Source organism: Perna viridis, chromosome 5 (genome assembly GCF_037379345.1).
Source record: "Perna viridis isolate PV_CMFRI_1.1 ecotype Kerala chromosome 5, ASM3737934v1, whole genome shotgun sequence".
Lineage (NCBI taxonomy): Eukaryota > Metazoa > Mollusca > Bivalvia > Mytilida > Mytilidae > Perna > Perna viridis.
In genome coordinates this window covers 44074580-44085928 of record NC_142449.1, presented here as the reverse complement: position 1 = coordinate 44085928, position 11349 = coordinate 44074580, and the positions used below count along the sequence as shown (strand labels likewise).

General features: G+C 32.1%; 1 protein-coding gene across 3 annotated transcripts in view; it reads right to left on the bottom strand.

Annotated features, from left to right (window-relative positions):
- Positions 1-9736: 9736 nt before the first annotated feature.
- Positions 9737-11349, bottom strand: part of LOC148617853 (DNA-directed RNA polymerases I, II, and III subunit RPABC3-like) — a 29340-nt gene continuing 27727 nt past the window's right edge. For all 3 annotated transcript variants that reach the window (XM_088585459.1, XM_088585458.1, XM_088585460.1), the window contains one exon: positions 9737-10252. In XM_088585459.1, the coding sequence (XP_088441585.1) occupies positions 10135-10252 (118 nt within the window). In that variant the 3' untranslated portion in view covers positions 9737-10134. The remainder of the gene's footprint in view (positions 10253-11349) is intronic.

Genomic DNA, 11349 nt, shown 5'->3' with positions numbered 1-11349 from the left:
TACCTGTGTAAATGGATTAAATCAATGACCTTAATTACCTTTAAAATTGCTCATTAGAGAATTTCCTTTTAATTGACACAACCAGTGAACTTAACCTACATAGTTATATTCTGTGGTAAGAGAGAAATAATTCTGGTGTATATCACTAAACACACAATATATGTGTATGTGAAGAGTGTTAGATATGTAGGTTATTCTCTATTAAGTCACTTAAGGAGCTAGACATAGGGTAAGGGACACAACTCTTAAAAATCATTGGAACGTTTGTATTCAGCATTTTACATCAATCTCATGTTAGCATCAAATTAACTTGGATTGATTTCGTTCTGTTTCAAATGGAAGCTTGATAGGTTTTGGTGAAATTGAATATGATACAGACATCTCACTGATTTCAAGAGTTGTTTCCCTTACCCTAGGTCTACCTCCTTAAATTGTTTAAGGAATGAATGTTATGATTTTTTCAGTCTGTGAAGAAATAGATAACCTCAATCATGTGGTACACAATAAATAACCTGCATAGCAGGTTTTTTTCAAGTGTGCACCATGGGCATTGAGGTTATTTCTTCAGAGACCAAAAATAAATAACACAGTCATCCACTATAAATTAATTTAAGTGTCAAAATTCAACAAGTTTATCATCAAAAAAGGTTGATGATGACAGTCAGATTATGAAATTTGTTGTTTTAAGGAGAAAATTCCAGAGGTTTTTCAGTCTTCTTGTAGCAAAATGATAGATTTGATGTGCCTGTTCAGGCCCATTATTAAAGGATGGAGGTAGAAGATTTCAATTAAAATACATGTGGTATTGAATTGCTTTTTATGAACTTATATAGTCGGAGTTGTTCACTCCAATCTATGTAAAAGTCACATAGAGGTTTATGTGAATCACACCAAACTTATTTATAAGTTGATCAACTCAGAGAAAACTGTGTTCAATGCTCATAACTTTAATTCAGTTTCTTACCCATTAAACAAAACTTCAACAAATCTGTCAAGGCTTATATTCATTGTTTTGATCAGCAACAGGATGTATAATTTATCTTTGATTATGTCCCTTTGTTCAATGGTTTTTTTTTTTTTTTTTTTTTTTCACTTGAAAAATGACTTTCTTTGACCTGTTTGTGTCTGTAAAAATACCATTTGGACAGAAGGTGCAGGAGTATTATTCATGTCGAAAGAAAACCACATATATGCTTCTCTTTGGAAGAACTACCATACAAAATTTCATATTAGTCAGTCTTGACAAAAAATACCCAGAATGACATAGAGTGTATAGACACAACAGGACATATACATAATAGCAATTAGGTCATGGAAACTTCTAATTACTGACCTACGATATATCTCTATTGGACAATTATTGTTCAAGCTAGAAAATCAGGGTTAAGGAAAAAGGGCACTTTTAGTGTTCTTTACAAGATTCAAATGGGTGAAGTTTATACAAATTGTATAAAAAGGTATTTGAGGACTTCATGTAAATTGAAATTGTTGAATAGGAAAAATCTTGTTTTTTTTCATTATTACTCAATGACATTTATCTTACACATATAATAAAAAGTGTACACTACTACTGAAGAAATAAGTTTTTACAATAAGAGTTAAAATTGTTATCTTCTGCCAACAATTGTTTGGGTAAATGGATTTATAACCTGTGAGTCTTCAAACTTCACACTTAAGTTATTGTTTGGCCTTTATAAATTGAACTGTGAATAATTGAAGAAAATATTCCAAAAGGTATACATGTATGTACCAGGGTTGATATAAGCAAATATATATTAAACCCCTTTAGGACTGTTGGATTTGTCTGGTTTAGACAGGTGGTGGTAAACCCATTTAGGACTTGGATTTGTCTGGTTAAGACTGGTAGTGGTAAACCCATTTAGGAGTGTTGGATTTGTCTGTTTAAGACAGGTAGTGGTAAACCCCTTTAGGACTGTTGGATTTGTCTGGTTAAGACAGGTGGTGGTAAACCCCTTTAGGACTGTTGGATTTGTCTTGTTAAGACAGGTGGTGGTAACCCCTTTAGGACTGTTGGATTTGTCTAGTTAAGACAGGTGGTGGTAAACCACTTAAGGACTGTTGGATTTGTCTTGTTAAGACAGGTGGTGGTAACCCCTTTAGGACTGTTGGAATTGTCTGGTTAAGACAGGTGTTCAGTTTTCCCAGGTTCAAATTACATTTGGAAGAGTAATCAAAGCAACCAAGATTCTAGTGAAAATCAAAAGGATGTAATCCAGGGACAAAGACCAGACAGGGACGCACAAAGAACATAAAATAACCAAAATAATACATACAAAGTAACGAAAGTAAATAAGCAACTCGAACTTCACTAAAAACTGGGAGCACGGACCAGTGTACTGGTAAGGTAAACATCCTCTAATATAAAAGGACTTCAGTGGCTGGTTTAGACAGGTTTTCAATTTATACAAGCTTTGGTTTAAAGAGGTAGACCTAGGGTAAGGGACATAACTCTTGAAATCAGTGTTAATGTTTATATTATATTAATTTCACTAAAGCCTATCAAGCCTTCATTTGAAGCAGGATGAAATAATGCCAAGTTACCTTGATGCTTACATGAGATTACATGACCTTATACAGGTTTCAATGTAGTATATTGTTGTCTTTTTGGCAGTTTTCCTAAGTGTATTGACCAGTGGGCCATTCTTTAATGAAGTTCTGTATGGGATTTTTATATCACAATGTGGACTTTTTGACAAGTATTGTTACTTCATGATGAATTATCATTCAAACATCAAAGTAGACTAGAGTTCTAATATTGATTTGAATTTAAAGTTTTATTATATTTGATCAAGATGCATATATTTAGATAATGGTTAGTGCCCATCAAGTCTACAATTAACAAGAGAGATCATAATAGCATTGTGCAATACATGTATATACAAAAATGTTGCATGTTAAAATTCTTGTCAGCATTTTATGCCTAATTTTAGACGGAAGCAATCATTAAATCATTATAGGGGCTTTGAATTGACTTTGTTTTGTCACTTCATGCCTTTTTTTATATTACTTGTACCTCCATGTCTTTTTGTGATTCTTTGGTCTTTTTATAAGTAGCATACAAGGGAGATAATCAAAATTTAGGTTTCTATGTGTAGAACTTAAAAGCTCAATTCAGTCTAATGTGAAGGATTGGTTTTGTATTTTGGTGCACATGAAGCATATTTTTTTCTGATGCTTTACAAGTAGGTATTATCTGACTTTAAGGTTTTATCATTTCCCACATCCAACAGAGTTGTAGAGGCATCATAGGTTCTGTTTTGGTGATAGGGTGTTTTTCGTGGGATTTTACATGTTAAGATCCTATTAGAACAATTTCTCCTAACTGTTTCATGGATCAATGACATTCTAAGGGTGTAAATGTAAGCAGTGATGAATCCTGAAATTCTGGAAAGGGAGGCCCACCAACATGCCTAAGTGGAGGAGTGCTTCAGTGACTTCCATTTTTTTCCTATAGAATTGACAAAACTTTAAAGACACTCCCCCCTTTTTGCTTTGCACGGGTAGATAATTCTACCCAGGGTTACTTTATAGAGACATTATTTTCTTGAGCTTGTTTGCAATATCATAAGTTCAAAATTTGAAACAGAAATTCCTTTGGAAACCTATTCTTGAGAAAACCAGTCACCTCTGACATCCATTATTCCCCTTCATTGGTTCAAATGCATGTATTAATGCTCAAGTCACTAAATGTTTGAATGATATTGAAATCTATCAAATCAATGCAGAAAGTCCAGAAAACTATGACAAATAACAAACATAAAAACATAGAGATAATACAGCGAAACCAGTCTAAACTGAACCCTGAATTAACTGAAAACCTACCTGAACCAGACAAGTTTTGAAGTCCCATTGTGACGGTTTAAATGTATTTTGAACCTGGATAAATCATACACCTCTCCAAAGTGACCAAATTCTACAGTCCAAAGAGGTTCAGTTTAGAGAGGTTATACTGTACAATGAAAAGTGATCAAAATCAGGTCACTGTTAAAATTAATAAAATTATAAAGATATTTTAAGGATTATTGCATCATCTTTGTAACTTAATAATTTCTTGTTTTCCTCTAAATTAGTAACATCCATGATGTCCTTACTGTCTTTTGATTGACATTTTAAGGTTTACCATTCTGCTTCTCTCTGTTGGCCTGCATGTCTTATAATTATACACATACTGCCTGCACTTGAGGGTGGTATACTAGATTACCAAGAGGTAGAATATCGCTGAAATGAAGTCGAGGGTAGTATTCTTTTTGGAATATGGTGATCTAGCATAGCCCCCTCAACTACAGGCAATATGTGTTATATTATACTGAATGTTATTCAATTAAAACTTATGAAATGCGCTGTAGAAATTGAACAATCTCATTTCACTTTGCACAATTCTTTGTGACTCTTTATTTGCTAATAAATTACAGATATTTTCAAGAAATTATGTATGATGTTTTTTGTTTTGGGACAGAAGGATAAAAAGCTGAAAATTGAACAAAAAGGATAAGAATGATTTCTGGTGGGAATGGTTGGTATTCGTGAAAGAAGATTGGTAATTACCTGAATGATGAATCTTTGTAAACAAATAACCAACATAGAACTTCATATGAAGTATAATATAACTCAATAACTATTTTAGGGTCTTCCATTCAATGTTTTGTATTTATGAAGGAAAGCTTTTCAACTTTGGTTGTTTTTTTTAACTTTTTGTCCCAGAGTTATTGGATTATGAACACTGAAAAAATAGGGAATGACACATTATTTGAAATAGGGGTTGGCAGTTGGACCACTTTTTTGTTAGATTCACTTTTTTTAATTTGGTGGTTTTGGGGGCAAGAAAATAGCCTGAAATCCATCCAATTCCATGTGACCATCTATGTCACTCTCAATCAGTCTTTCATTCTTTTTTTTTTGTGTACTGTGTACACTAAAGAAGTGTTGAACCAATGTTATTCAAGCTTTTCAGGATGTTTATACACATATTTAAGATGTGTACCTCTGGTTATGGACAAATTTGCCAAATATTTAATATGAATTTTGAAGAAAAAAAAATTCAGAAATATCTGTTATCATAAGTACATACATAGGTAATTAGTATCCCACACATTGCATTGTGTTTATGATTTGTATACATATTGAAGAAACTTGTATCCTGACAAATACCATGGTGCAGGTCCAGACATATTATCAGTCTTATCTTTCTAAGGGAACTACCATTCGATTTTTATGGGAGCTAAGATCAAAAATTGAAATAAAAAGGCAGTTTTAAAATTTCAAGAAATAAAAAAGCCAGGACAGGATATATGAAGAAAGGCAGGACCTAAATTTTCTCAAAGTAACAAGGCAGGATGGAAAATTTGATCTTAGCACCTCCCCCTCACTAAAATCAAATGATTGCTCCCTTATGAGTTTATTTTAAAAAGAAATATTTTGATCGCAATTTCATAGATGAGCATTTCTCTACATTTGGAAATGTTTGCCTATATGAGCCACTGAACCGTACTTGTATGTCAGTATTCCAAGTTACAGATGAGTATGTTGCTAATTTTAATGTCATCTCTGTTTACCCTTTTTCCTGATAATGATCAGTCACTTAAATATAAAACCTGTAATCATTTACTGACCAGGGAGTAGGTCTCACTATTTCTTGACATAAGTATAGTTCTTGACAATGTACTCTTTAGTTTTGATTTTCACAATGAAAATCTTGGTGTGATAGCTCATGTTTGATCACAATAATTCCATTCTGTTGGATCTTTAATCTTGAATTTTTTTTACAGGAGATAACAAAAAATTACATGTCACCAGTAGAGAACTAGGTCAGATGCCTTGATTCAGCACTGTGTATAGGACATAAATAAGCATATAATTTTTCTTAATTGATAGCTTCCAGTTATTTTGTTCTTGTTCCTGCTTTTTTGTCTTAATAAGTCTTGGCAAAACTGTTCTTGAACTAAATTTTTATATTTTTCCATATGGATCTGTATTATTATTGGACATGTCCAACAGCCCAACAACTTAGCCAATACCTGCTTTCTGCCAGAATATTTCATTATGAATCAGTTTTCATCATTATTTTGTTGAATTCCACTTTATGCAACTAAAAACTACCCTCATTGCACCATGAAAACTGATTTATTCAATGGGTCATAGTTTTCCTTTCCTCATTTGTCTACCTCGGACTTGATTTTTTATGAGCAACTCGGCGGGTGTTTCTAGAAAAGCAGAGGATGATTATCCTACCGGTGCACCTGGTCCATGCTCCCAGTTTTTAGTGGAGTCCGAGTTGCTCATTTGCTTTTGTTACTTTGTATGTATGATTTTAGTTACTTTATGTTCTTTATTGTGTATGTCTGTTTTCCATGTCTGGTATTTGTCCCTGGATTGCATTCTTTTGATTACCGCTATAACCTTGGTTCCCTTCATTACTCCTTGATTACCGCTATAACCTACCTTGGTTCCCTTCATTACTCTCTCAAAACTTTATGGAAGGGTAAATTTGTACAAATTTGTTGTTAATACCCATGGGAGCCAGCGGCCTTGAAAAATAACAGAATCATTGTAGTGTAAAATAGTACTTAAGTGTCTATCCCTGTAAGAATTAGGCAGTAGATGAAACATGGTATGAAAAAAACCATCATTTTGATGGTGTAATTTGACTATTTGCACCATTACAATCAAGGAAAACAGAAATGATTTTCCATGTCATGCTGGAACATTGAGTTACAATTTCATTGAAATACACTGAAAATGAATATATCAAGGGCAGATAACTCTGTCAAAAACATCATTTTCCTAAGAATCTATTGAAAAATTTCTGCACAAAGCCAGTGATGCAGAGATCAAAAAATGGTCTTTTCAAATATAGAAAGTATTGACATCCATGTTTCTGACTTTTCCCATTTTGCCTGATTCTTACAAACACTTACACTTAATTTGAAACTGTTGGCTAAAATATCATTCCTATTGATTTTTAACAGGTTTTTAGTTTTTTGCATATTTAAGTACCATTTTGTGTAAGAATCAGGCAATGAGTAGCACATCGTTTTTCTCAATTAGGCCTTTTTTTGTCGCAAACATATTCAAATACATCTAGAAAACAACTGAAAAGCTATTTAAATTTATCCTGAAACATTGGTGACATAGATATTTTTTGACTGCTTATATAAGAAAAAAGTTTGAGAAAATTTTCCATAGTGCATTTCAACTAAATTTGACTTATCAATATCTTAAAAAGGCAAACTTTACAAACCCTTTGACAGTCATTTCTGCAGGTTATGAGGTATAAATACTTGGATAATGCTTTAAAATCTCTGTTTATTTTTACTTTTTTTTCATGTGCCACACCTTATACACACTATGCCTGATTTAGACAGAGTAGTACTGAAAACACCATTACAATGTAGGGCTAATTTTGTTTATCAAAGCAGACAGAAAAGTTTAATTTTAAGTGTTTAAGTGTCAGTCTCTATTAGAATCTGGCAATTGGTGAAATATGGTATGAAATATCCCACCACTATTACAGTGTAATTTGACTATTTGTACCTATAACTATTAGAGTCAGGTAATAAAAACAAGATTTTCTTTACTAATGCAATGCAAATGAGCATTTCAGGAGTAGAAAACTGTGTCAAAACCCTCAGTTTTTCAACATTTCAATGAAAAATTTCCAAACATAGAAATCGTTGTAGTCATTTTTCCTTTACTGAAAGTATATTGTCAAATGGGTGTGGTTTAAACATACGTGTTTCAATTTTTTTCCCATTTTGCTTGATTCTTAGAAAGACTTGTACTTAACAATGTGTGTATGTGTGTGTGTGTGATCTAGTCTTATAGATGTTTCTAACATATGCTGTACTTGTACTACATGTCAGTTCATCAATTCATTGGTGTTTGACTGGTTTCATCAGATATTTATATAATTTATTTTTGCTCCAATTTTTACAATCTCAGTAGTAAGCTACCTCTGGCTAGTACTACGAGATGAAATTAGTCATCAGTCTGTCATAGAATACTTGGCTTTTCAGCTAGCTTATCATAAAATTTCCAACAGAGAACAAGCATATCAATCATAAGCTCAATGTCTAGGTTCACCAGGTTTTCGACCATTCACTCAAACCTACATTTCCTCTTGAACTATCCCATGCAATGTTAAAGGTTATAGATTTTAATGAAGTCTTCTTGGCAGTAATGTCCCCTCTTTTTGTAGGTATTGTTAACTGTTGAAATTTTTTTCATGTAAATTATATTATTTTACACCCTTCACTCAAAAATCTTATTTCCATTTGATCAGACATGTTTTCTGAGTTGTTTTTTTTTAACAGATCCTATACTGTAAATGCAGAAATTTTCAAACAGTGATATTTTCATCATTTGCTGAGCCAAACATTAAGTAGCAGTCCTTGCAAGAATCATGCAAAATCTGAAAAATGTGATACACCCCCAAAAAGGCTACATATTTTTATTTTTGTAATTAAGTTGTCTTATGGGTCTATATTGTGAAATGTGTAATTATTCATTCATATCTGCCTGCTCTTAAGAGATATTCAACTTTGAAAAACAATAGATTTCTATTGTATTTGAGCTTCATTTACTGAGTTATCTCCCTTAATTTTGAAATCTACAGTGCATTCTATATAATTTTTATCTCCTATGAACATGAGCTGTATGAAAAACAGCATGTTACTTTCTGTTTACTATGACATTTTAAACAAAATATCCAAAAAAAAAATATGTAGGCTTTCCAACCATGAATCACATTTTGCATGATTCTTATGTGGAGTGCTACTTAAATTACAACTAAAACAAATCTAATAGGAACATCTTTATGTTGCGATTATTTTCCTGAATATTTCATATCTATGAATGAAGCAGAAATTTCCATCCTTCAAGTATTCATGAAGTAAAGCACTTTTTGCATTTCCTATAGGTACATTCAGTGCATGCTGTGTAATTTATTATGGCAGCCACACCACTGAACATTTACTATGACTTTAGATATTCATTCTCATTTATGAAGGTAGACCTAAGGTAAGGGACATAACTCTTGAAATCAGTGATATGTTTGTATCATATTCAATTTCACCAAAGCCTTTCAAGCTTTCCATTGAAACAGACTGAAATCAGTCCATTTTACTTTGATGCTTACATTAGATTGATGTAAAATGGTGAATACAAACATTCCAGTTATTTGTAAGAGTTATGTCCATTAATTTAGGTCTACCTCCTTAAGGTAGATCATACTGTAACTTGTTTTCAAATTTTTTTAGAAATACTTATTTTCAGTGGACAAAAAGTCTTTCATATAATGTAAAGACAATTTTGATTAAATAAAACTTTTGATCTTTTGACTTAAAATTATACAAGACAAATTAACAAAGATTTATTCTGAAAAGCTCCATATGTTGTTTTTTTTAATCTGAAAGAATTGTAAACGGACATTTTTTTACAAGTTTATAAGAAAAGATAAATAGACTACTTTTCTTTTAATTGTTTGAGAAATAAAAAATAACCCACATATAAAATCTTATTAACTTGTCAAAGTTAGTTCCAATTATTTCAAAATTAATTTTAGTTAATTAATTTTTTTATTATCTTTTAAAGAAGTTAAACTTTATCCCTGAGAAAATTTTTAAAACTCAATAGACCGTAACTAATCAGGTCTGACTAATCAAACACAAAGGTCCGGGATTAAAGAACACAGGTCAGGAGTCGAAAAACAAAACAAAGATTTGAGTAAAAGATGATTCTATTTACACTGAAAAAAAATCTTTACAACATGATGAAAGTTTATACAAAGTCTCAACAACAACCACATGTTTAAGTTTCTTTTTTTAATTCATATTCAAAGAAATGTAATTGGTGTAATTCCACCCCTTCAAAAAGGGAAGAAAATTTTTTTACTTGAAAAAAAAATCAAAATTTTACAACTTACATTTCAATGTTACAAAAAAAAATCAATTTTCAAAATTTTACAAAAAATATTCTTATAAAAATTTTAACATTTTAGTTAATTGTTACATTTTCTAATGACTTTATTTTAAAAGATGCCTTCCCATATGGTTGCATGTTTAAACAATAACAGACTGAGACTGAACACATTTGGTATAAAAAGTCTGACAACAGTCTTTAAAAGGCCAACTTTTTCATCAAGAGGTACACATGGGAGTCAACTTCAAATCCGTGAAGATTGTTTGCATCCCCTTGGAGCCTCATTAATAGTCCACCATAAGACACATAGGCTGCCCTGAAATGAAAAATAGTCAACATTACAAAATGGTCTCAAATCTACAAATATCATTGTGGGGTGAGAGATTTTTCCACCCATTTGAAAAAAAGAAAATGGCATAACTAACATACTTTATCATCACTCATAAACTAAAGTAATATTCTTCAAATTAAACATAGATGCAGAGAATTTGAAAAAGAGAATACTAGAAAAAAAAGGGGGGGTCCAGGTTGTTATTTGCTCATTTATGGCCAAATTTTGCACAAAACTAACAAAATTTTCCAAAGGGGGAGGGGGGTTCAATGTAATCCCTGGTTTCTAGTATGATTTAACACAAAATCAAGTTTCACACTAAATTCAAAACCTGTGATTGTAAAAACACAGATCCGGTTTAAAAAAACCAAACAGAGGTATGTTTCCAAACAATGCCACTGCTCCCCACTTTTGAAGTGGTGCAAATTCTCAACAAAATGTACATCTAATAACAGGAATACTAAATGAGCAATCTTTTACATTTTCCCAATGACTTATGTGATCATCTCCCACGCTCTACAGTTTCACCCATTGTAGTGATTAGTTATTGGTATATGTCCCTTCCCTATTGCAAAATTAAATTCATTAAAAAACAACCGTTTTATACATTTTATCTCAAAATATAGTCTCATCCCTTTTGTTTTGTTCCATTCTTAAAACATGTTTATCAATATCTTAAATTCAACTGTCTACCCCATTTGGATTTTTAATATCAAACAATTTTCTGATTATGAGACATGAGTGATATGAGCATGGTAGTGTCGAAGCAAGATAAAGAGAGAAAGAAGATAGCACAGCTCCTCTGTCGATGCTGAATCCACCGTTTTGTTGTCTTTGTTGTGCTGCTTTCAGTGCCAAGCAGTGATAACATGAAAGGAAGGATATTATGTGACTTAAGCAGATGAAAGTTCAAAGTCTTGGATTTATATAGCATTTCCAACCCAACCCCAATCTTACAATGTAGACTTGCTGTCAGCAAAGTCTACTTCTACTCAACAGTGAACTTTGAGATTTGGAGTAAATGTAATGAATCATGACTAATTTCATGTGTATAATTAACATACTACTTCAAACACACCCCC